This window comes from Siniperca chuatsi, linkage group LG21 (assembly GCF_020085105.1).
Source record: "Siniperca chuatsi isolate FFG_IHB_CAS linkage group LG21, ASM2008510v1, whole genome shotgun sequence".
In the NCBI taxonomy this organism is placed as follows: Eukaryota; Metazoa; Chordata; class Actinopteri; order Centrarchiformes; family Sinipercidae; genus Siniperca; species Siniperca chuatsi.
In genome coordinates, this window is record NC_058062.1 from 13593366 (window position 1) to 13620846 (window position 27481).

A 27481-nucleotide genomic window follows, 5' to 3' on the forward strand; every position below is an offset into this window, starting at 1 on the left:
TCAGCTATATGTCGACATCCCCCACCACACACACACGCACACACACGCATACACTGACACCAGATTTATGTATTTATGCATTGCGGCGGCACAACTCAAAGGGATATGGCTGGAGGGGATTGGGGGAGAGTAGAAGGGGAGTGAGGCTGTTTGGGGACAGAGACTGATGGGGTGATGGGGGGTTGGAGGGTGGTCTATAGGTGACAGGAGAGATTAAAGGGCAGGAGGGCGCGGAGGGTAAGGGGTGGGAGACATCTGGAGAGCGATGATGCTGATTCATAAGTTACTGCTTCAATTCTTCCAGAAGTGTGGTGGTGTGGAATTAATTTCAAAACTAAAAGTATTGAGTTACATTAAGTGAAATGTCCTCATCATAATTTCACGAAGATTTTTCATTTGGCACTGAAACTGTTTTGCTCTCTAAAGTTATGATTATGATTACAGTAAAGAAGCTGGATGCTTAATATGTGGAGTAGAGCAGGTCATGCGCAAAATCAGGGTGTGTATATCAGTGTATTGGATCATCATCTTGTATGTTTTGATCTTTTATCTTTGTGATTAGCAAACTGTAGCCTGTAGCCTTAGATTTGACCCATTATTTATACTATTTTTTCTGTACTTACAATTGCACATCATATCTTAAAATGTTTTAAATACAAAATAATACCTGTCTGTATGAAAACTGAGCTGCTGATTTAAAAGAAACTTGTGTTACTGTAGTTCAGTTTGAGCAACACTGTGTAGTAACAAAAGTTCAACACTAGAGGGTAGAGTTATGGATATACTGATTTTACACTGTTTAAAAGGGGGTAAATAAAAAACTTTTCATTTTATTTTGTAAACCTAACTATTTATAGTTGTACTGTCTTATTATTAGCTTTCCAGTCTCATGTGAAGTACCTTAAATTGTACTAACCTGCATGACAGGTGCTATACAGTTTGATTGATTGACTGTGTCAGCCACAAGTTGATTGTTGATTTTAAAGAGCTGATGTGCCAGACATGATGGTTTTTATTTTTTTTAAAGTTCTTGCATTAAGAAATTAAAGCAATAACAACAACAAAGAGAGAGTTTCTTGAGTGGAGATTCAGTGAGAGTTGCCTCACTGACTCAAAACACATCCTCAGAGTGAGTTGCATATTGGTTAATTAAAGGCTTCTGTTGGTGGTGACGTTGGTATTTTGACATTCACTTTGTTATATCTTGATATTTCAACAAACAAAACAAAAAAACACCAAATCAGAAAATGGGTCCAGATGTTGGTCTGATGGTCTCTCTCCTTTAACACAGGAATGAAAACTTGATTCAGTCCTAGTCTACCAGGGGTCAAGATGTTGTTCCAGAGGTGAGAGGCTTACACACCACCATATCTGGACTCCATCTTCTTCATTTTAAATGCAGAGCTTTAGCAATCAAATTGAGTGAATCATCCCCCCCCACCCCCACAAAAATGATCACGTTAAAGGCTCTCTGTTGGGGTTCTGCTATTTCCTTGACAATTTGAAATGATGCTCGCCAATATCTGATCACACATTAGAAAAAAGTATGATGCAGCTTCAAAGGCCTCACCAGGGTCCCTTGGGTCCTTCTCATCCTCTTTCTTTCTTCATATGATTGTCTGTTGTTCATTTAGGGTCCTTTTAGCTGATTATTCTTGCTGAAATGTTGTGATCCAATATTGCCTTTCAAAAACATGCTTAACTGTAAGAGAAAATTATAGCTGATTGGTAATATTCTATTATTGTCTATTTACCAGCATTTTTTTTATTACTGAGGGGTCAACTCTAACTAATATTTTCCCAGTGTGTATTTATAGTTTAAGAATAAAAGTTCCTTCATTCTTTTTTCAAAGGTAGTCTTCACTCAGGTAATTGTAAAATGTTCAACAATAATTCCCAGCTAAATTCAACTGAAATAATTCAAGGTGATCTCCTTGTGGTCTAAGAACCATGGCTTTAATGTCAGACACTGTGGTTTAAACTTAACTGAAGCTTCAGTCATAACATATTATGTTTGCTCAAAATCACAGATGGTATTTTCATCTTAAAAATGAACACAAGAATCATTTCAGTCCCCAGAACAGTCTTTTACTCTTTTCTTGACTGGCAAACAGTTAAGCCTTCAAGAGTAGAGAGAGAGAGGGAGAGAAAAGGACAGAAATAAAGGGGGGATGTCTGGGTAACTTCAATAGCCTCTCTGTGTCCATCTAATATGGAGGGCTAGCATGCTGAGAGTTGGCCCTTTCCATTCAGACAGACCCCAAACTCATAAAGACCTCTTCTATGGCCCCCAACCTGAAACCCACCCACCAAAGCCCTCGCTGGTATAGGCCCCTTCCATGGGAACTTGCAATCTGCAACGTAATCCCACTTTGGCCCCTGGAGAAGCCTTTCCAAACAAACCATGTGAGTCCTAATACCCAGGGCTTCACAAGTGGCTCCTGGCTAGGCCTGAGCTCCACCACCACCAACAACTTGGCCCTCCTTCTTCTTTTTTTCTCATTCTCTCACTTTTCTTCTTTCTACGGATAGACGACAAAAGAAAGGGATCTCCTTCTAATTGCTTCGAAGACTGAAAAGCTGAGAGGGGTGGTGTGCCGAAATGAGACCGAGGCTCTGGAGGCAGCGGGGGACTGTCAGTCTGGCTTTGCCCGCCCTGGGTGTGCGGTAGCTGGGATAAAGGAGCTGGCAGGACAGCCTCTGCTGCAGAGCTGGGCTGAGTGGATCAGAGTGGAGGCGGGCGACTCCCAGGGCCCAGCTTTACAACTCTGGCCAAACGGAGGACTATGAGAATGTGGAGGAGCTGAAGCAGCTCTGCTGGAGGCCCTCTTCACTCATGGGAAAGGACGTCTGGTCTTCACAACTGGGATTCAGAAACCATAGGCTGCTGAGAACAGCGTGTACAAGCCAAGAAGGAGTGTCTGACAGAGAGAAGGCAGAAACACATTGTATTGGTAGCCATCCAAACCTTCTGCCCTGTATGAACAGCCCAGCCACTATTGATCAGTGTGGTGGTAGATGATGAAGTGTGTGAACACACAGTTGGGGTGGTCCGTGACCTTTGGATCTGTTGCTATGGCATGCAGAGTGGCTAATAACACTCATACACACACACACACACACACACACACACACACACACACACACAGACACACACCTTGACCTCTGCAGTAAGCCATGCCACAAGTGCACGCTTCTTTTTCTTGCTCTGCCATCACCCAGCAGCAGCACCTCCTTTGAAGCTCGAGCTTGAAGGAGTTTTGCTCAGCTGTTTGTCAGTGTGAAGCCTGAATGGGACAAAAAGGAAAGGAAAGAAGCTGCTTTGGTGATGATGAAAATCAAGATAACATTAGATAACGTTTCATTGCCAATTCCTTGCCATTCAATAATAGCCAAAAAACAAAATTTTAGGCAAAAAATTACATAATTTTGTAGCAGTCAGTGTACTTAACACATCATGTTTAAGTTCATTGAATAGAAAAGGGCCCTCCTCTGTATGTATAGTGACATGAGATCCAAAGGATTTTGGACCTCTCTAGCTCCAGAAAGTTCCCTCAGTCTCCCCTCCCTGACCTCCTTTTATCCCTCCATCCCTCAGCCTTTCTTCTTTTAAATACAAATCAGCCACTCAATACCGTGCACATGTTTTAGTGTTATTTGAACTCTGGCACAGAGCTTTCAAAGTGAACAGAGTTTTTTCCTCTCTTGCTCTCTATCTTTTTCTCGTTTTTGAAAGAACACAGCCGCGCTTCCATGTACACCTGATCAGAAGGTCGAGAGATGGGGATTATGATATGCAAATGAGGCTTTGTTATCAGAGTTGACATTCGTTATAAAGCTGAACAGAAGAGAGGTAAGATGAAAAGGTGGCAACTCACCACCCCCCCTCCACTTTTAGCATAACCTCCCCTTTCAAACACATTGGCCTACCTAAGCCCCTTTTTTCTCATTTAGATCAAAAGGTTACACACAACAAAGAATGTCCTGTGTGGAAAAGAAAAAGCACCCTGTACACACTTCTGTGCACTTTTACACAGTCAAGACTATTGATTGGTCAGCTGCCCCAAAGGTGTGTGCACATCTATGCAGTATGTGTGTGTGTGTGTGTTGATGTCTGGATTCGACCGTGTCCTGATGAGGTTGTCGTCTCTTATGCTGTTTAGGTATAACGGAGGTCTTTGCCATTACCAAACACTGTAGAAAGGCTTTCATGTCTCTCCCCCACTGTGACAGGATAAGGATGAGGACACACAAGTACACACACACACACCCACAGTTACACACAAGAGAATGAGTCCTTTCAAACACACACAGAAACATGCATATGGTTGCCCCCCTGTTCAATCTGCATACGGATCAGTTCAAAGGGGTCCAAGCGAGGTGGCGGCCTGTGCTATTTTTCCATCTATTAGCCTGGCCCACCATCTGCAGTGATCTAGTGAGGAGTGGGTTTTATGAACTTCATAAAGGGATGGTTATTAGAGCGTCAGCGTGGAGATGGGCTGTCTGGCCTTTGAGTTTAGCAGCAGGGGTCCTGAGTGCTTTGATGTGAATCATACTGTTAAACAACTTTTGAGAGGTAGAGGGAGCTACTGAAACCTTACAAAAGGCCAAGCCCCGGTTATATAAGTGATAACTGACCCAGTATTGTTTTCTTAATTTCCTCTTTTTTTACACCTCAAGTACATGTCAACGTAAACAATACTGAGACATTTGTGATGAATAAAAATGTACCCATTATGTAGACATTCTCAGGTACACTGTGAAACTGCACTCCATATTTCTGCATCACATTGCAGACCAGCTGTCTTCTAAAAATTGTATCAAAACATCACTCTCTCTCACATGACATGACCGTTGCAAAAACTGTCACATGGTCCATTAAGTAGCTGTTCTGGAGTGTTTGATCATATGACATGATCTTCATCAACAGATGGAGTTTGCCCAGTTGTCACGAATGACCTTTGAAATTCAATATAACATGACGCCTAAATAATGCATGCCTAATTTGATCTTTGGTTATTCATTTCTTCAACAAGGTGTTTTAGGTAATGTCACCATCCTGGTATGGGATGAAAGAAGAAGCGTTGGTTTTGATTACGGCCTTTGGGATTAAGACACTATCTATGGACTGCAACATCCCTGGTTTAAGTCTGCCCTGGGACCTTTGTTGCATGTCATCTCTCTTCTACTCTCTGTAATAAAGGATAAAATTGCTTTAAAAATGAGAACACACATATAAGCGCAGACCAGAAAATGAAACTCAACTCTTCTCCAACATACCATGTTGGCTATTTTGTATTTAATTTAGTTTTGATGGGATCACGCCTTTTCACAACAAGGTGGAGCAAGTGTCCACTGTGAGGAGTGGATAGAAAGTCTTTGTTCACAACAGGGACAGTGGTGGGAAGATGCGGGACATCAGGAGAGCATCCTGCTTACATCCTGAAACATCAGTGGATGATCAACACACAGGTCAGTCACAGACAACTTATTGTCAAAGCTTCTTTCCTTCAGAGATCCATCCATCCATTTCCCGTTAGGGGTCGCGGGTGACTGGAGCCTATCCCAGTGACTTTGGGCCTTAGGCAGGGTACACCCTGGACAGTGGCCAACTCGTCGCAGGGTTAACACAGACACAGACAAGGACAGACAACCATTCACTCTCACATTCATTCAATACGGGCAATTTTAGAGTTATCAATTAACCTACACATGCATGTCTTTGGACGGTGGGAGGAAGCCGGAGAACCCGGAGAGAACCCACGGTAACACGGGGAGGACATGCAGACTCCACCCAGAGAGATTGTGTGATGTTGGTCTGGTCCGGGAATCGATCCCACGAACCCACGATCTCCTTATTGGGAGGCAGGAGCTTTAGCCGCTCTGCCACCGTGCACCCCTCCTTCAGAGATTCAAGGGTTAATTTCCTTTTGACCCGTCAGTAAGTAAAAAGTCAGTAGTTTAACTGCAGAAAAAAAAAATCGCTCTCCCTTTCTATGGTTTATATATCACATCTATGGCACAACAACTGGCCTTAATTGCTCACTATGGCCTGAAGGTGGTGCTGCTTGTATGTGCACCAGTTACCAATGTTCTCCCCAATATGAGCAGGATCCTCCGGTGGAAAACTACAGGGAGACTACAGACTTAATCCAACAGTCAAATCACACTAGAGAAAGTATTCAGGTGATTTGCAGTGGATCATACATACTGCCTGTTTATATATGGATTTGGATATAGTTCACTTTGCAGTCATACAACTGCCTTAAATGAGATTCAATCATTTGACAAACTACCATAAACTCATCTTTAATGCATCTAAAAGGACACATAATTTATGAATCTATATTTAATATATATTCGATATCAGTTATCAGTATCATATATATTTTTTATTTACTTAATTTAAAGGTATACCTGGCTTGTATTAATGACATGTATAGTATTTTGTAAACAGTTGTAATACCGCTCAAATGAAGGGCTTTCATAGGTTCAACACATTCACTGGAACAAGAAAGTGATGATGATTCAAGGAGAAATTGATCCTTTTTGGTAATAATATACACATCATCATTATCATACATTGTTTTTTCATCTTAAAAGTAGCCTGCTCATGAACACTATGACATCAAATGTGACCAAACCATCAAATCAAGTGCACTACAATAAGATGCTGAATGTTTTATGTGAAGATTAAGAAGAAAATTAGAGAAAGAAAGAAGAAGAAGAAGAAGAAAGTAATTACTAAGCATATTTCCTGTCAGCGAATATGAATATGTCATATGTGAGATTTACTGTGTGCCTATCCGTGGCTGACGCATCAGTGTCCACTAGATGGATCCCTACACCACTCAGACGGGAGTTCTGCTCTCATGTTGCTGCCGAGAATCATCTCAGATGCGTCGATCAACATTTGTAGATCGATCAAAACGGAGGATCTGTAAATAATAGGCTATTTTACAGGTGATGTCAGGTGAGAGAGGAAACGGCTGCGCAGAGAGACACCTCTCACGTGGACTGTTTCCCCTGATGTAATCTCCACAGCCCGGTAGGTGGCGGCCTGTCCAAGCGAAAATAATCAGATTAAACGAGCCGAAATTCGGATGGACCTGCCGGCTACCGGACACAGTGTGCACCTGGTGGATCTGATCCAGGGGCAGGTTGTGTGCGCCGCTTTTACTTTTTATTATTGAGCTATAGCGTTTTCACCTGCTGATCACATTGTAGCCTTTATTAAAAGGAGACAGATCTGTTTGTGGCGGGGAATCCGCGTCTTATAGGCATACTGCAACGCCGTGACGCAACTCACACTCCTGCTGCAACACAATAAAATATGAATCGCCAGAATGCCGACGAGGGACGCCTCTTCTGTGGGTGTAAATATCATTTAAATGGTGAGGAGGAGGGGGTGTGGCGCTGACCGTCTCCCATTCACCAAAACAACACACGCCCAGAGAGCTCGTGCATTTGTGGCGTAAAAAGAAAAAAAGCCGTGCCGGGGATCTGGTTTGATCACTGTGGCGCTGTCTGCTGTGGACACTTGCTGGATGCACAGGCCAGCCAGCCCCTCGACAGCCCGCCGTGCTCCGTCCGCAGGCTCCGGGCTGCGAAAAAAAAAGCGCTCCACGCAGGGATCCTCATCGCATTACGCAGATTCAAAGCGCTGGATGCAGAGCGAGACCAAGTGGCCTGCACATGAAGATGCGATAAGTACGGTAAGATTAAAGGTACCTTTGCTTTTTCTTTTTTTTTTTCTTTTGTCGGTTTGCTTTAAGAATCAGCTGTTGGGTCCATGGATGTGTTGCAGCCTGGTTCCCTCAGATATAAACCAGCGCACAGCTAAAGACAAGATGTGAGGAGGACAAAGGGGCGGATTGAGAGAGGAGATGTAGCTTTAAAAAAAATGTTTTATTAGATTATTAGTGTTAATAGAAAAGAAATGCACGAGCAGAAATGTCCCCTTCCTTTTACATTACAGTCAGGATGCTACAGTACAGCCCAGTGTACTGTGGTAAACCTCTCTATTAAAGCACATTTGGATCATGTTGTCTATTACAGCTGTGTTGGCTGATTATTTATTCTAAGAAGTGGCACTGTCTGATGCATCTGTGGGGCAACTGTGGCTCATTATCCATGTAGCCTGCTGTGAACTGTACATGAGCTACTGGATCCTCTCCTCTCCTCCCTTCTTGGTTCTCTCTCTAGCAGGCCACAGCATCACAGCCATACAAAACATTGATCACTCAGACTTTCATCTCTGTGTCACCTAATTGCGTCAAATCCCCTCTTTATTCCAGGGATAGATCACTGTAGGCCTGTGTAACATTGCTTATCAGATCATTTAGAGGGAGTTTCTTCCCAAGGAGCTGTAATGTGGCTTCTAATACAGAAGTGTGTGAAAATATGTTTAAAAAGTGGCTAGATCCACGTCCTGTAGAAGTAACAGTAAGATGTTGCATGACACTGAGCTTTTATCACTGTTAAAAACCTACCACTTGCCCACCCTGATGTCCCACTTACATCTGAAGTTGTGGCTGTTTAAAACATCAAGTTTCATGCAAGACACAAGTTCACAACATCAGCATCAGATGTTGTATATGATGGATAACAGCTATACAATACCCATTAAACAAATGTATCTCCCTGTCTCTGTGTTTCTAGGCGTGTTAGCACCATGATCCATGGCTGTGGTGTTCAGTGTGTCAGTGCAAGTTGTGTTGCATAAGGAGACTGAATGCCTCTGAAATCTCAAGGTAAGACTTTTCCTCTCCTCCTTTGACCTTGTGTGTGTGTTTGTATGTGTGTGTGTGGGAGGTGGTAGCGCTGGAATTGATCCATGGCCTTGAACGGCTCCTCCCTGCCTCACTTTCCTCTCCTTAAATTGTGTCTCCATCATCTCGACTTCTCTTCACTCAATCCCAAACCTCATTCACATCCTTAGTGTTACACATGCACATGGCTCCTGTCTGAAAGCAAAGATGTGTTTTTGTATATATTTTTACATTTTCACATGCTGCATTTATGACTTTTTTTTACACCAACATCTGTGTCCCACACTGAGGTGTGTTTGTAGATGAAGAGGGCTTGTGTCGGCAAGTCTAAAGGGAATACTCTTGCTTAAGCTTAATTAGACAAATTGCTGTGAGGGGAAAAGCAAACAGTGGCAGCTGAACCATCTGAATAAGCTATTGTTTGTGAATAAAAAAGGGGGCTGTCACAAGGCCTTCATTCTGTAACACTGGAGATTCACAGAAAAGCCAAAATACAACAATAACTAAAAAACCATTGATGTTTGTGTGTAAGTGTAACGCTGAAGAAGTGGATGTTATTGGATGCGTCTGTGTGTATACCATGTGTCTGTGTTTACATGTGTGTTCTGCAGGCTGCGAACTTTCAAGTTGAACTGCAGTTAACATTTCACGCAAAGTTAAAATAATTCAGCCTGAGGCTGTCTTACGAGGTGACTCTGAGTCAGAGGCCGATCCTGATACTTCCCTGTCATGGTTTGAACCAGTGTCAGAGTGAAACTTTAAGCCCACATGGATCCACACCATGCTGGTCAAGGTCAGGACAGTGTACATGTTTATATGTGCATGTGTTGTACTTATTTCAATCTGGGAACCAGTTTTAGTTCTAAAGCTTTTAAGGTAAAGACGACTTTGAGAAGTGAGGTCAGTAATACAATATTCTAATTGTATAGTGATGACTTAATGACATTCAAAGTGATATACTTTGACTACAATGATGCTGTACCATCAACAGGAGACAGGGAAATAAGAGAATTTGGTGACATATCCAATGTTTGTAGTAATGTGTACAAGAGGAAGGTGCTAGAGGCAGCCCCTGTAGCTCACTACATATTAGATTTCTATAATAGTAATCACCAGGGGTATTCCTGCTACTCAGGTAGGATGTCAACTGATACAAAACTGAGCCAGATAAAACAATGTATCTCTAGATATGCTGGAGGATAGAGAATATAGAATAGAAGACTAGATTATAGGATATGTGTATTGTTTCTGTTAAGAGTTTTGAGAAGTAAAGTTGTATGTGCGTGCTTCAGCTCATTCTTGTTAGACCTCAACTTCTCTTTACAAATATCAAAATTAATTTGTAAATACTGTCACACTATGTACTATAACACTCTGCTACAGTTCTTATTTTGTTCACAAGACAGGGGTTTTGTCCTCAAAGGTGTAACTGAATCTGTTTCCCTTGTTCTAAGGTTGATAGCAGATCCTTGCATGATAAGATGATGGGCAGTGCCAGCCCGGTGAAGTTGTTAAGTATTAATCCCCCACAGGCATTAATTTGTTGCCTTTTAACTGCTCTGACTAGGCTGGAGGTACACCGCCAAAAGTATGTAGACACATACTTTTCTATACCTTTGCGCTGAGGCAGTTTTTCAGGGTTTGGGGTCCTCTGTTCCAATTTAGTTTCCAATCTTCATGCTACAGCATACAATGATATTTCAGACAATAGTGTGCTTCCAACTTTGTGGCAACAGTTTAGGAAACACCCTTTCCTGTTTCAACATGACAATGCCCCCCATGCACAAAGCAAATTTCATAAAGTAATGGTGGAAGAACTTGACTCACCCGCACAGAGCCCTGACCTCAACCCCATCCAACACCTTTGGAATGAGTTGCACCACCTGCAAGCCAGGCCTTATTGCCCAACATCAGAGCACGACTTCATCGACACTCTTGTGGCTGAATGGATGCAAGTTCTTGGACAGGTTTCAAACTCTTGTGGAAAGCCTTCCCAGAAGAGTGACTGCTATAATGGCAGATTAATGCCCATTGACTTGGAATGAGATGTTCAAACAGCACTTATGAGTGTCCACATACTTTTGGCCATGTAGTGTATCTGTGGTCAGAGTTCTGGAAAAGAAAATGCAAAATGTGATCTGAAAAAGCCACAATGATAATGAATGTGATTGTGATGTCAAGTGCTGCGGAAAGTGTGACTTTGCTTATGGATTGCTTTGCAAGATAACGCACATGCAGTACTATTCTGACACGACAGGAGGACGTACACACACACACACACACACACACACACACACACACGCATGCATGAATGCATTCACACATGTACTGTATATGCACATTATCCTACACAACACTCACTGTTTAAATGGAAAAGCCAGTGGAGCAGTCCTCGACGCTTGTCACTAAGACGAGCAGCCACAAGTGTCACAGCTAATGGCTTCTGACGCTGCCATGTCTGTGTGTGTGTGTGTGTGTGTGTGTGTGTGTGTGTGCGTACTCTATGACCAGCTTTTCACCAGTATATGAATTTAATAAAAGCACATTGACTGAAGCACATACTCCCCAGCTGAGCTATCCTATAAGCAGTGATTTACTGCAGCTGGAAAAAGAAGTAATTTTGCTGAAGCTACATCTGTTTTTTACACTAAAGAGAGAACGAGAGAGTAATGGGTGGTGCTTTCCTCTTGTTGCGGCTATCTCGCCAAACAGGAAGTTAAGGTTAGAGAGAAAGGAGGAAGTCTTTGTTGACTAGATCACACACAGAGATTTGAACTGCACACTGAATACACCCTTGGTATGCAGCATGCAAGCCAGTTTTATGTATGAGGTGAATGCAGTGCAGTTTAAGTGTAGGTTAACTGATACACGCCTGCACTTCACCTATGCACGATGAATTCTACTAGTACTGTCTGTGTAGCCAAAGCCTGGTATGTCTTATTCTGCTGTGCCATAGAGCTCCATTGTTCAAAAACAGTTAAAAACACGTCATTGAGTTTATTTTGAGTCAATCCCACACTGTCCTGCTGCTGTAAATCAGAATCAGAATCAGAAATACTTTATTGATTCCCGAAAGGAAAGCACACAGAAGCACACAGAAGAAAGTACTAGCAAAAAATATAATACAATACACTATAAAAACACTATAGTACCAGGTGGGTATAAGTATAAGATAAAATAAGTGTGAGGTACCAAGTGGGTTTACCGGTTGATGATGATAATAATACAGTATAATAATACAATGTAATAATATAAGTAATAAGTAGTGGTGCCTGTACTGTCGAGTTAAGTGTAGCTTGTTGAGATTATTAAGATATTGCACAGCAGTAATGGATGTATATAATATCAATATCCATAAATAGGAAAAACTAACATAGGAACACTAAATATTGCACGGGAGTAATACACAGAATATTGCACAATTGTTCAAGTATAGCAGAGATGTAATGATCCAATGTCCAGTTTAGTGAGATCATACAGGGAGGAGTCATACAGACTAACCCTTAGAGGGAGGAGTTAAAGAGTTTGATGGCCACAGGCAGGAATGACTTCCTGTGGTGCTCTGTGGTGCATTTTGGGGGGATGAGTCTTACGCTGAAGGTGCTCCTTTGTTTGACCAGCACGTCATGGAGTGGGTGGGACACACTGTCCAAGATGGCGTGTAGTTTGGCCAGCATCCTCCTCTCTGACACCACCGCTAGAGAGTCCAGCTCCACCCCCACAATGTCACTGGCCTTACGGATCAGTTTGTTGAGCCTGTTAGCGTCCGCTACCTTCAACCTGCTGCCCCAGCATGCAACAGCATACAGGATAGCACTGGCCACCACAGACTCATAAAACATCTTCAGCATTGTCCAGCAGATGTTGAAGGACCTCAGCCTCCTCAGAAAATAGAGGCGGCTCTGGCCCTTCCTGTAAACAGCTTGCGTGTTCTTGGTCCAGTCCAGTTTATTATCCAAGTGTACTCCCAGGTACTTGTAATCCTCCACAATGTCCACACTGACCCCCTGGATGGAAACTGGGGTCACTGGTGCCTTGGCCCTCCGTAGATCCACAATCAGCTCCTTAGACTTTGTCGCATTGAGCTGCAGATGGTTCTGCTCACACCATGAGACAAAGTTCCCCACCACAGCCCTGTACTCCGTCTCATCACCACCGCTGATACTTCCCACCACAGCAGAGTCATCAGAAAACTTTTGAAGGTGGCAGGACTCTGTGTGGTAGCTGAAGTCCGTGGTGTAGATGGTGAAGAGGAAGGGAGGGCACTAGGGCACCAAATGTGTATTAATCCATGGCTGAAAATAGTCCCAGACAAATGCAGTATTTTCGTTTGCTAAAAGCTAAGAAGTACCCAGCTGCCCCCTTTTTAAAAAAGATTTACATCTTCAGTAGGATCCAACATGCTTGTTGGTTTTGGTCTTTTTGAGGGATTTGTTGACAAAAATATAGAATAACGCTAGCCTTATCTCTATCAGCCTGGTATTACCACAGAGGAATCAGATATGATCTATGCTTCCTTACATTATGCATTTGTCTTATCTTATGAACACACACAGTACACACTTGACACTTAAGGTATGACTCCTAGTTATATGTTAGTTGACGATGTACAGTATTGGCCACCTAGTTAACTACAATTCAGCTAAAGTGTATGCTACCGCAATGCTGTTGCGTCTATGTAAGTTTTATACAAAGTAAGTGGGCCTTTCACCTATTACAGGTGGGCTTCTGTGAGATTCATCATGTACAGCCTTATCTTAAATCACCTAAGATGATACTATCCGATAACTGTTTCATGTTTGTTCTACTTAAGATGGAGAAAAGGAGCTTTTCGGTAACTAATATTTCAGAAATTATCGACCAGTTCTCACTTACCACCAGCGCTGATGACTTTGTGTGATTGTGTAACTAATATGCTAATTCTGCTCAGTCTCTGCACTGATGCCTTTATTGTGTGGCACATCACTGTCAAAAATGGGGAAAAAATATAAGTGGATTAGATATTTTGAGCTGCTTTCAGTGGCCTAGAATCTTCTAATGATGTCGGTCTGGCAGTGCTGCCTCTAGCAAGAGGTACTTTGGGTAAACACGGTGTACAAACATAAATGTAAATGTCATTTGAAGGGTTTCTTTTTGTTAACATGCAACAACCCTACACAGGGATCTATTAATACTAATTTCAAATATTATATTTAAGATTCTTATTTTTATTAGCCACAGGTTAGTATCTTCCCGTCCTCATTTTCACAGTCTTCCTTTTATGGCTTTCAATCACTAATCAGACTTACTGTATTCCCTGCACTCTTAAAATTCTGCAAAACAGCACTACTAAAAGTAACATGGGCCACTTATTCCTGGTGGCCATAAAGGATAAAAGCATAACGCACGCCCACGTCTCCCTCCCTCCATCACTCCATTCATCATGTGATTGGGTGGATTATGAGTAATACCAAACCCTCCGGCTGTTTGCGGGCTGTCAAGCAACTTTTACACAGATAAAAATAAATAAAATTAAAATTATAAATTGCTTAATATATTTGGATGCCTGCATGTTTGTGTGTGTGTTCAGTCAGGACTGCGTGTTCATCCACCTTTTGATCTCGAAACTGTCCAAATCAGGTTAGGCGGCACCAGACATCGATATTTATCGACGTGGAGCCCATATGGCACTACTTGAGCAAATCAGCAGCTTGTAATGATGAAAACGAGCGTGTTTATGTCTCAACGCTCATAGAGAAGATCGGAGTCAACAGCTAAAGTTGTCAGGAGAACCTGTATTGATGTTGACAACCATAATTAGAGGTTATTAATTGATCAGGCACTCTTTCATCTTTGAGACGATGTTTCCCAATACAGTTAAATGATGTACAAACACAAACTTTCTCTCTGTCTTTCACCCTTCTCAAAGAGGTAGGCCTAGATCTAAGCTTTTTCCATTATTTTTTGTGCTTTGGTTTAGCGCCTATGCATACTAAAACACACACACACACACACACACACACACACACACACACACACACACACACACACACTAAGAACCCTTCACTAGGAGACCAAGGTTATACAATGAGGAGGAGCTGCCCTGTCAACCAAAAGGACACAAGTGCGGAACAAGATGAAAGCTTCACTGTTGGCATGGCAACCACCAGATGATCTGCACTGCAAGGTTTGATGTTTGACGTGTTGATGGTGGATTCTGAGTTAGAAAGAGAGAGAGCGAGGTGAAGAAAACGGTTTGATCCAGCGCAGCTGCGTGAGTGCGCTTTATCTCCCTGGCTGTTGTTTTATTGTTGTTTTATTCTCCTTTCATTAAGAGAGGGCTGCATGATTCAGAGCAGTGATGCTCACCATCAAAACCTCCGCTCAGTGTTTCCTCTGATGCTGCTGGAGCTCATAATACTGCTAGTCGATGTGCTCAGGGAACAGCTCTGCACACAGTTTGAGTGTTCACATGTGCATTTGGAGGTTTGAGTGCATGTCTGTTACCCAAATGTATTGTCTAACAGGCATATTGACACATCAAACATTATATTGAGTTTCAGGCAGTCAGTGTTGTTCACTGTCAATATGATGGAGGTCCCCTACTGAAACAGCTACATCAAAACAGTCTGTAAAGCCGGCTGTGAAAGTATATTTTCTTTGCCTTTTTAAATTTTTTTTTTATTTGACTCTTTTATTGCATTTCATATGAATCATTCTTTATCAAAGGCCAAAGACATTCAACAGTGGAGGTTCTTATATTAATCTGTAACATTGAATAGGTGTGCTACAACAGGGCTTATGTCATGCATGCTGTTTCACAGGATTTTTTACAAACTCTGGAGGAAACATTGCACTGTTTTATTATATGTTAATATTCAACGATATTGAATGGAACTGATATGATTAGTCCACTGACAAGTCAATCAACAGGAAATCAATTGGCAACAAACACAGAATGCATATTAATCAAGAGAGTATTAATTTGCAACAATTTAAATAATCGATTAATTGTGCCCAAAATTCACTGGTTCCAGTTTCTCAAATGTAAATATTTTCTTTGTCTTCTATGTTAATAAAATTAATATCTTTGGGTTTTAGTCAGATAAAACTTGGGCTCTGGATAATTGTGATTTTTTTCCACAAATCTCTGGCATTTTATAGAATAATCAATTAATTGATTAATGGAAAAGCAATTGTCACTTTAATTGTTAAAGAAAGTAATTGCTAGTTCAAGCCCTAATATTGAATATTGGCATATAAATGTCGTCTGCAGCTTAATAAAAAAAAGCTTATACAGTTTTGATCAAACCTTAATAAGCACTGGCTTGTGTACGGCAGATACCACTGTGGAGAGAGCAGTCATGCTCAAAACCTTTGTGCTTGCGTCACTTTTTCGCCTTTTCCTGGAAAGCCAGTCATTTCCCTTGAGGCTCTGTCCTTTTCTTGTCTCCATGCACACCCCTTTATTCCTCCGTCTATCTGTCCTCCAGCAAGTGCTTTAAGTGGCCGGCCCCGGTGTTATGGGACTAACACCTCGACAGCTATTTTAAGAACTGCTGCTTGTGTCGCTTCCTCACTGTCAAGTGTCAGGTCAGAGTTTCCTTCTGTGGTAAGTCAAAGAGGGTGTAGTTTGGCCTACATGTCGCCTTGTAAAGGTGATGTGACAATGAACCTGCCATTTCTACATCTATGCTAAGCTCTTCTTCCTGCCCCTTGTCTATTTTCCTGTCTTGTCTCATTGTTTTTTAAAAGAAACAATGGAAACACCCGGTGAAAATCTTACTTTCTTGTCATTTCTCCCCTTATTCCCTTGCTGCATTCCTTTATAAAGGTGTACAGTACATCTACATATATGTGAGAGTGCAGTACTGTATATGCGTGTGGTGTAACCAGAGTGCTAGTGACAACTGGGACCAATCTTCCCTGGAGAGAGCAGTGGAGCATGAAAAAAGGCTTGTGGTGTGTTTACCTGCTCTCTGCTGTTTTGTGACTGGCCTGTAGTGTGCTGGAGGACAAGGGACCCTCCTCAGCCTTTGTGTCTTTTTCTATTTCTCTCTACCTGCTTTAGGAGCTCTCTGCTCATTACCTGAATCCCTCAGTCCATCCTCCCTTTTTTGTTTGCATACGTACACATCCAGGCAACTGCATGCCTCTGTGCATGTGGGCTGTTAGTGTCAGTCGACTGCTCCGTCAGCCTCTCTCTCTGTGCGTCCCGTGTTCAGCTCCAATCTCTCTGTTTCACCAGATCTATCTTCCCGCTGTCACCCTCCCCTTTTAATGCTTTCCGACTTGCTTCTTACTTGACTTGCTCTCCATTTTCCTCCTGCTAAATTTTTCCACACAGTCATCCGCTCAGTATGCTCCTGACGGCAGCCTTCATTTCTTTTCCTTGCTTTACTTTTCTATTTGATCTTCTCTCTGTGGAAATCTGGCATGCTAACTTAACATCCTTCAGTAGAGGTCATGTCAGTCTGTCCTCGACACCTGCTGACGCATCCAATCACATCAGCACGCTGTTATTTAAAGATAAGTATTCAGTAGTTTGGGATTTTTATCGAGTGCAGCCAAGGAACTACACTGACAAGATTCTGGCACAGATTAGGGTGAAGTGAAGTAGACAGAATGGTGAAGTTGTCATTTGAACAAATACAGCAAGCAAAAATCCAACTGCAAAATATATCATGATGCAAATAATCCCACTTTGACTGTGGTTTGCTCAGCCCACATCCTCCTCGTCATTGCAAGGCTGTGGATATGTTATTTCCAAATCAGAGCACAGGCTTGAAAGTGGGTTTTTAAAAGCCAAAAATCTCAGCACCTGCTGTAATAACTGTTGAGTCATTGTTATTGATCCATGACTAACTCCATAACTCCCACAAATACAGATATATTGAGGCCCTTTTGTGCTAAGAGACTTTAAAAGACTTACGCATTCAAGTCTGTTAACATATGAGAAAAAAGTTGTATAAAGCCTTTTGTGGCTCCAAAGGGAGCTGCATGAAGTCTGATAAATTGTTGTGATGTCACTTGAGTCAGCATCGGACTACAAGACTACAAGTTTGAAAATGAAAAAAATGTATAAAAAATGTACATTGCTGCACAACAACCATAATCTCTAAATGTGAAAATGTACCCCAGTCCATGCTCCCTGGTGCTGTCTGACTCTTGTATAAGGACAGTGGGTCCTCACAGGGCAAGAAGGAACACACATACACACTCACCCCTCCCATCCACATGCCTCCTCAGGGCCTGATATTTGTCAGGGTGTATGACAGTCCAGAAGTATCTACCCATCCATCAAATGCAGAGCGAGGAGGGGGCGATCAGGTGAGTGTCTGTCAAAAAAAGAAAGAAAGAGAGACTGAAAAGTAGGCGCATATGGAATCTGCTGCAGCATCTGTTCCAGTATATCAGCTACGGTTTTAGTAGGAATGAAATGAGCAGAAAATAAAGAAAACTGTAGCAAATGTTGTTTTTTTAGGCACAGCTGGAGGAGTTAAAATCAATTAAGAGTGCTTCTTGGCTCTGAACATTTTGAGTAAATTGGTGGTTTTCAGTGGTTCATTCAACTGAAAGAAGAGAGAAATGATATGCTGAAGGTGGCACAAACTGTTGACCATAAATACATCTCCATCTCTCTTTCAGTCTGTACCTCCCTATTCTTCACCTCTCGTTCTCATGTTTTCCCCCATTCTGTGTCCAATTATGAAGATACATGTACATTTTGAGTTGAAGCTGGATTTTGGGGTGGGACATACAGATTGTGGATAAGAAAATGTATTCATTTTTGGATATCTAATATTCCAAAAACATTTTTTATGTAGAAGTAGTTCACTGCACAGCTTTTTCTGTGCCATTTTCTGCTTTTCTCTCCAGTCTCCTATGTTTAATTTGCACTCACTTTCCCTCACTGTCAGTTCAGCCTCTTATATCACTCATGTGTCCTGCTGCTTTTAACCTCCCTCCCCTCCTCTTTCGTCTCCCAGTGTGCTGGCTATAGCTGATTAGAGTGGCCCTGCTTGCTTTGTTTAATTGGATGAGTCTTGTCTCCTCTCCTCCTCTCCTCTCCTCTCCTCCTCATCCAACCATCTAAAAAAACACAAGGCTGTTAATGGCAGTGGTGCATTGAGAGAGGAAATAACTAAAACTGTGGGTGTGTCAGCAAACATTGTGCAGGTTGCACTTTATTCAACCTGAAAAGCACTAGACGTGTTTCTAACATGTCATCTATGTTTCATCAAAATAGTTGCCGATAAATTTAATCTTGATCGAAATCAGTGTAAAATTGCTCCGTTGATCCCTATGTGTGAATCTGGGTGTCTATTTATGTACCTTTTCAGTTGTGTATGCATGTGGACATAAGTACACACTCAACACGACAGTTTTAGAATATGAGGTTTATTCATCAATAAGAGATGCTGTGTCTCTTTTGTCTTTTGGCTGTGCCCTCCTAAAACCTGACTCCTTGAAACTTGGAACCATTCTTCTCTGCTCACCCCATCAACCTCCGCAATGTTTTAGTCCGTCCTTCAGGCTTTGATGACAACAACAACCACTTCCATCTCCATGGCTCTGTCTCCCCACTCATCTCCTCCCTCCTCTCTCCTCTCCATCACTTTCTCTCGTCTGTATCATCCTCCCCATTTTCTCTCTCCATCTTTGCCTTTCTGCCATCTTTAAGTGAATTCACTTCAAAAGCTTGTTTCTGAAAGGTCGTCTGCAGCCTCTACAGACCCCCCGAGGCTCTTCATCTTTCTTCTTTTTGTTGCTCTTTTTTCTGTCTCTGTTTTTGTTCGATCTGCTGTGCCCCTAGCACAGCCATGGCAGAAGCAACAAACACACACACACATACTCAAAATAACACACACATACACCCCATTGTAGCACAGCCAAGTGAATGGCTGGCTGGGAAAGTCAAATGCTCTGTTATTTCATCCCAGCAAATACAATCTCTGGAGATGCGGTGCCAACCAGAGAGCCCGAAGGGGCGCTGGGGCTTTCTCAGAAATGCAAGACAATCACTCAAGCTAACCGCTCTTTTGTTTCTCTCCATCCCTCCTTATTCTATTACAGGTCATTTTTATCAAACAGCCGAAAGCCAGAGTGACTCTGTCTTTGTGTGCAAACTGCATGTTTGTACGTGTTGTTCTATACATGGGTATATATGTGTGTATGTGCTTGTCTCGCTCTGCCTGTTTGATAATGCTAACCAGGGATGATGGACTCTATGCGATGTGGAAGAATAAACGGGCACAATAACTCAATAACAACTTGAGGCCTCATTCAGTGAAATCACTGCATGATTAATGACTTTGTTTCTGCTGTGTTGAGACTGTACAATAGACGCCTTGTTCCTGTGATCACTGGAGCCTAACAGCTGCTTTGTTGTGTGATTATGTCCTGCATATTGTTATGCTTGGGTGGGGGAAGGAGTGTTTGTTATTTTTATGTATATGTTTATGTTTTTAGGACCTCATAAAGCACAGAAATAATGCAATACATGACAGTCATAGCCTGGTAAAAGACTAAATTTAAGGACTAAATGACATACCCAACAAATGAAATGAGCCGTATCAGAACATCAGTACATAAAAGGACTAAATAAGAATACTTGCCTCTCAGGCATTTTTGTTGATTGAAAGCTGTGCATTTTGAGATTTATAATTTTAAATGAATTAGTACACACAAGATCTCCACCTTTTTAACCACATCAGTTTAAAGCTGTACTGATTCATATTTTTATATAAACAATGGGTTATATGACGAAGTGACGAACCCACAGAGAATCATCTGACTCTGCAGTTCCCCTCAGTTATAAAGAGCATTTTAGCATCTTTCAGCTCATTGTTTTGGTTTAATGGCCCTCTACTGTTTTGGTTAAGTCTCAACGCTCTCATTATCACCATTTCCAGCAGCAGCGCTCAATGAAAAGGTTCTGATAAACCAACAGTATGCTAACAGCTACATTCACCACACTAAATGGCTGACAGACAAAGGTGAACATAACATTTTGCCATTAAAGATCCACATATTTCCCTCAGGAGTTGGTGGTAACCAAAACAGAGATAAAATGAAAGTGAATATTGGACTTTCACCAGGTGGCCATAAACATGACCCCTAATGAATGTTAATGTTGCTTTGTATCTGCTGGATGTGTAAATAAGCCACTGTTTGCTAACACATTATGCCATATCATCTTTGTAAGGTGATAATATGTCAGTGTTGTTTTCAGCTTGTTGCGCTGCCCTCAAGTGGACAAAATAAGCAATTAATGCAGATTTAAGTTAAAATGATCAAAAGAATTTCATCCATCCACTAGTCAGATTAGCAGCCTTCCCTTTGTTTTCTCCTCACAGCATTTAGTCAGCTGCAGTCTGGCCCCATGGAGGGTGGAGTTAAAGGTGCTATTGATAACACTGATAACATCCACCCACTAGATGAAGCACTCCCCTCACCCCTTCCATTCCAGTGGTTGCCAGTTCGTTGCACAACCTGCATATCATGGTTGACTGGAGGGAGACTCAGACTCAGTCATATCAAGTAATGAATCATTCGTGATAGAGTAATGAATTTTGCAACATATAGCTATAGATTTAGGTTACTTTGTGTGGTGGTGTTTCATGTAATGTTATCTATGATAATCTTGGCTTATATGGCATATGGCTAGCTAGCTTTAGGTAACCCTTTTTCCCCCATAATTATAGGGGCCCTATATTGCAACACTTACCGTAAAATGACATCATAATCATCCTTACACTATAAGACATTTGGTAAATATTTTAATCCAGTCAAAGACTACAGTACAGTACATTGTAGGGATGCTATTAAAACCCACAGCGCTCGTCATTACAGTAAAAGTTGACGTTAGCTAGAGTTGTGTTAGCGTAGAATTGACCTAACATTAGTCAAAGCTGTTGAGCTCAACACAGCTGGATACATGGCTAGCTAGCCACATGTACCTTAGCAAAGTGTCTCATAATAGGGCTAATGTTAGACTGCTATATGAGATGACACCCTTGATAACAGTCACGTTTTGGGTCTAAACAGTGTAATGAGCAGATTTACAGTAGTTCTGAACCTTAATTTACCTTTGACATGACACATTGGTAATATATTGGGATTCCACATCCACTCCGTTCTAAAAAGAAGAGCGACCGTCTTTTCATAAGCGGACCAACCACTGGCCCGGACGGACCAGTGACTGGTCAATCAAGGTGCCCTGCATAAACTTGTACTGGCCTTGGGTCATTGGTTATGTCAGACCCTGGCCCACTTCTAAATCCCCTCTGATACGCATCTTCGTTATAACGTTACATTGTTTGAGGGAACTATAACGTTAGGTAACTAGACGTAAAAATGTAATCAATATAATCTTTAAATACAGCCTTGCTCCTCAAGGCTCATGTGTTCTGAAGTAACCCATTATTCATGTTGCCATAGTGGGGGTAAGTGAGTGAGTGGGATGCTGGTAAGACAGAGAGAGGCCAGGCCTGAGAGCAACTCAGTCAGTCAGCTACAGCCTTGCATAATGAGGGCTAATGGGTTGGGGAGCATGGACATACCTGTCCAGTCTACTCACATTAGAATGAATAAAGAGCTTTGAGGCTGTTCTCTTGTGTCCTATGTACTGTGTGGGTGTGTGCTTGGAGAGTGTGTGGAGCATGTGGGGATCTCAGAAGTTATTTAATCACATTGCTCATTTGCACTGCAATTTCTCAACCTCCTTCCTTGCACCGATGTTTCATACTAATGTGTCTGTGATTATTAACAGTGTACTGCTTCTGTCTCCATCTATCTCTCCCAGGCTGTGAGCCCTGTGCAGGGTGGTGATGAGCAGTCAGGGCAGCAGCAGCAGGGGAAGTGGCCAGCATGCTGACACTCCTCCCCCTCGTCATGCCCCCGGACCCAAGCTGCAGGTGCAGCGCTCCCTCTCTCGTGACACCATCACCATCCACTTCTCTGCTCTGGGAAAGGAGGAAGATGACGAGGACGAGGAGCTCTACGGGGTACCTGTTGCATCTGCTGGGGCTAGATCTGGACTTGTTGATGCAGGGGGACTTCAAGGTCTAGAAACTTCAGGGGCTGATGACCAGTCTGTCAGCAAAGGCTTGGAGGCAAAAGAGGAGCTGCTGTTTGAATCTGCTGGTGTGGAGGTCTCATCAGGAGCTGCTGTGCTTCCTGTTTCATCCACCACCCTGTCTGTGCAGCCCTCAGACCCTCACCCACACAAACCCTCTCCAGCCATGACTATTATCCCCACCTCCACCCACTCCCACCTGAGCTCCAACCCTCCCGCCAGCTCCTCCTGGCCCTCTGACAGACCCCCAGCCAATCCCCCATCCACAAGCTCCAGCTCCTCCTCCCCTTGCAAGTCTGCAGCGCTGACATCCTCAAAACCTTTCCTCAGCCTTGTCAGGTCCTTGTCGAATGACGTTGAGTCTCGAGAAACCACTCCTGCGCCTACCACTGTTGCACCATCACACGCACGCCACCGTCAGTTAATGAAATCTTTTGTTAAGTCTCTTTCCACGGACACTTCAATGGCCGAACATCAGGAAGGACCTCTTCATCACTATCTTCATTATCCCCCTCATCAGCAACAGCCATCCCATCGGCTTCCACCTCGCAACATGCAGCTCTTCAAACAGTTCTCTCAGCCTCGCTTATCCTCCTGCCCCGTCATTGTCACTCAAGCAGGTGGGGACTCCAAAACAGCCCCCTCTTCCCCCATCATGTCCCCAGATGGGAGGTCTTTCTTCAAGGTCCAAGAGGTGGAGGCCAGGATAGAAGATACCAAGCGACGACTGTCAGAGGTGATGTCAGACCCCCTGCAGCTTTTTAGTAAGATCATGGGGGACGAGTCTGGCATGGGAGCTGTTGGAAGTGCCACTCATCGTGCCAAATCGCTGTCCTCCAGTGCATCAGAGCTCAGTGTAGTGACAGCGGTAAACGGACATGCAGAAGGTAACAACTATAGCATCAAGGAGGAGGAAGTGGCAGAAGGGGAAGAAGACGAAGAAGAGGAAGAAACCCCCACAGGCAAGGGCCCTGACTCTGTATTTTTCTCCTTCCCATCACTAGCACCAGCCCCAGCCCTTATCCAGGCCTCCTCATCCACTTTCCCAAGGTCTCCTTCTCTCACTCTGGGCCGCTGCTCTATGTCGGCACTGGTAGCTCGACAGGAAGATGAGGACTTCTGTGAATTGTACAGCGAAGACTTTGAGTTATGTACAGATACAGAAACACCAGATGGGGATCGTCTCGGGTACCGGCAGCCTCATACTGGTAGCACTGGGTTGTGTAGTGAACTTGACACAGAGGAGGAGGAGAAAGAGGAGGAGGAGGAGTTGAAGACGTTGCCTGTGACTGGTCTCATCTTCCTGACACAGTTGGTGTACTTGTATTTAGTCCTCCCGGTGTCACCATATGTATGTGCAGTGGTGCATGGGATAGTAGCTGGGTTCATGTTGGCCTTGCTAGTCCTTTGGCTGTCCTCTCCTCGACGCTCCTCATCAGGGACAAGAAGAGGGAGGCGAAGGATAGAGCACTGGAATGTGGCTCAGCTGGATATCAAAGAACCAGGAATCTTCAAGGTGAGACAAAGCATGGCATCTCCAAGTTTGGGCCTGTTGCTATATTACTTTAAAATGTAAACTTGTTTTCCCCAACTCTGTGTAGGGGTTTGGATATTGTTCTCAAAGACCTTGGCTTTTCAAGCAGGTGTTCTTGCTTCACTGGCTCTAGGACTACCATTAAGGTCTGCTACAACATTATCAATTTCACATCTAAGCAGCATGCTCCGCACAGATTTACACTTTCTTGGTGGTTACAGGAAAATCACAGATTTTAATGCAAACTTGCAAAAAACAGCTTGTTCTATATAGCCAAGAGTCAAGATAACCTATATTAGATTTAGCCTTACACCATTAGCATTAGTATGACATATGGCTATGGCACTGCATTTATCTTACCATGCCCTGGAGAAACCATCCTAAGTGAGAATGCCATATATTGCTCAGAATGCAACACTTCTGTGTTTGTTTACTATCAAGCATCAAGCTAAATTGTAATAGGCAGGATTGTTGTCCCCACGAGCTTTGTTTTGTATCTTTAGACTATATGTTCTTCGCTCTATCATTTTAACATCCTTTCGCACAAGCCAAGCACTGAAATTTCCCCTGTTGTTTCAATTGAATTGGCTTTGCTTACAGAGCCTCCTTTGGGACTGAAAGGTGGGAGTTTGGATGAGAATGAAACTCTATACAGCCTCATGGGGACCGGCAGCAACATATTGGGTTTATATTACACTTTTTCTCCAGTGACAGCTACAGTTTAGCTTTGAACCAAACATTCGAATGAGAGCACCACCACATTTGCCCCTGTTCTCAGTTAACCTCACTCAGTGCTGTAGAAACTCTTCTATAAGAGAAATGTTTAGTAGTTTGAGGGAGTTATGAAAGCATGTGTACTTGTGTATGTGTGTGCCTTAGTGGGTACCAAGCTGTTGCACAGGGGAGCCTCATGGCTAGAGGGCACAGCTGTTCCAAAAGAGGAGCTCTGCGGTTGTGCAGAACATGATGAACACTCATACGAATGATAGACCCTGAAGCACACAAGTGCAGGGAAACTGCAGTGAGGACAAACTTTCATCTTTCTCTTCATCTTTCTCTTCCTCTGAGGATCAACAAAGAGTCAGTGTTTCAGATGCCCCATTTTATCTTTTGTTATCTCTGAGTATTGTTGAATTTTGTTTTGAAATATACTGGTATGTGATTTTGTTATGATTCTAGAAAATACTGCAAAGAGGGGTGTATATTAATGACAACAGTTGGTGAAAAACAATGTTGTATCCCTGCACATTTTTTCATGTTTTAAGAGTAAAGCCCAACTATACATTGTGATATTAGGTAATCACGGATATATTGGTTATTGGCATATATGTTGGCCGATAAGTAACAAGAAATTGCAGTACAGAGAATGCCAAAGATATGTTTGCAGTCACCATTACATAGTTTGTAAAAAAAAATATGTTTAATTGTTTACCAGGGAGAACTTTTGTGGTCACCGTAGTTTCTCCTGCACGCTTGGAAGAGGAGGGTGAGGCGAGTGGGATTCAAATGGTTGCAAAAATTTAAGGGGTCCTTATAAAATGTTATTAAAATGTGTTTATGTGAAAAAATTTATAATTGGTGATATACCATTAGATTTTTTAAAACTCTCAGGCAATCAACATCAGTATCAGCCTTGAACTTCCAGTATCATTCTGGCTCTACTCATTAGTGGGGAGTTCCACATTAACTAATCAAACCTCTTGGATGAGTGGCAAAACATCTTCAACACCAACCAGCAAGTCAGTCAGTTTTCTTTCACTTACACTTAACTGTCGTTCGCTTACTTTTTCAATATATCCATTTGACCTGAATGACTTTAAATCTTCATATACAGGTTAAAGGATGATATCTTCTGTCATCTAAATCAAATGGAGTCGCTGTCTGTATGTATGTACTGTATGCATGTATGTTGCTCGATTTTCTTGACAACCATCTAATCGACTTCACACTTGGTGGGTGTATTGAGGACCTAAGGAAGTGCAACTATTGAGTAAACCTATACCCCAAAATCCTTGGTGTTTGACTGGGAGTCTGATGTGTGAATATGTGCTGTGAGAATACATTTTGAGTCAGTGTCAAGTAAAACGTGTCCCCTCTCCTCCCCCTCAATCTCTCAGGGCTGGATGAATGAGATCCACAACTACGACCCGGAGATGTACCACGCCACTCTGACCCACTCCATTTATGTTCGTCTAGAGGGCTCCGTCCTGCGTCTGTCTAAGCCCAACCGGAACATCTCCCGCCGTGCCACTCACAACGAGCCTAAACCTGACGTCACCTACATCAGCCAGAAGATCTATGACCTGACTGACAGCAAGGTGTGGTGGTTGTGGGTGTATGTGGGTAATGACAAATGGAAGAGAGATGCTCAAATTACGTGTTTCTGTGTATGCTTGTGAAATATGAGTCTGTGAGAAAAGGACAAAATGAGGGGGATATTAATGTGTTAAGTGTGTGTGTGTGTGTGTGTGTCTCTGCCGGCTTCCCATTATATTTGTGTGCTTGATGATGAGATTAACAGATAGTGAAATCAAGCACACGTCCTCTCATATTTTCCTTTGCCTGAGTGCATGCTTGCTAATAGGTCATGTTCAGTGACAAAACTACTCAGTCACTTACTGTGTGTAAACATGGAGTGAATATCACAGGTCACTGACCCTGTACACACAACTTTATGTCTTGTGTAAGTGTGCTGACTCGATGGTTTTGTAATATCTTAAGGCTGGACAGTAAGTGTATCCTGTCAGCGTATCATGGAGCAAAGGGGTCATTATGGTTGTCCTCATCATGCAACTACCCTACTCTCCCTCTTCTGGAACTGAATGGCTCACTAAAGTGTTATTTCACCATCATTATTGTGGATGTTTAGTCTAGTCTTGAATGTTACCTGCATTTATAGAAGCAAGTTTACACATAATAGTGTCCCCGAAAAGGGCATTTTTCTGCTCACACAGTCATGGTCTGATTATTTTAACTATTATGAGATCTGATACCTCCCCCATACCATAATACCACATGGCTACACACCCCCAGATAACACAACAACCATGTGATGCTAATATTTTAGCAATGTTACTTTAAGAGTTGTGTTAAGCTGGAGCAAGAATTTATGCT

At 42.6% G+C, this 27481-nt stretch overlaps 1 protein-coding gene across 6 annotated transcripts in view; it reads left to right on the top strand.

Annotated features, from left to right (window-relative positions):
- The first annotated feature begins 6863 nt into the window (after positions 1-6863).
- The window catches only part of tex2 (testis expressed 2), a 31935-nt gene continuing 11317 nt past the window's right edge, over positions 6864-27481 (top strand). For 2 of the 6 annotated variants that reach the window (XM_044180934.1, XM_044180933.1), the window contains exons 1-4: positions 6864-7718; positions 8665-8756; positions 22561-24349; positions 26485-26685. In XM_044180934.1, the coding sequence (XP_044036869.1) occupies positions 22586-24349; positions 26485-26685 (1965 nt within the window). In that variant the 5' untranslated portion in view covers positions 6864-7718; positions 8665-8756; positions 22561-22585. Of the gene's footprint in view, positions 7731-8664; positions 8757-22560; positions 24350-26484; positions 26686-27481 lie in introns of all 6 variants that reach the window. The other 4 variants (XM_044180932.1, XM_044180930.1, XM_044180929.1 and 1 more) reach the window with 4 other exon arrangements.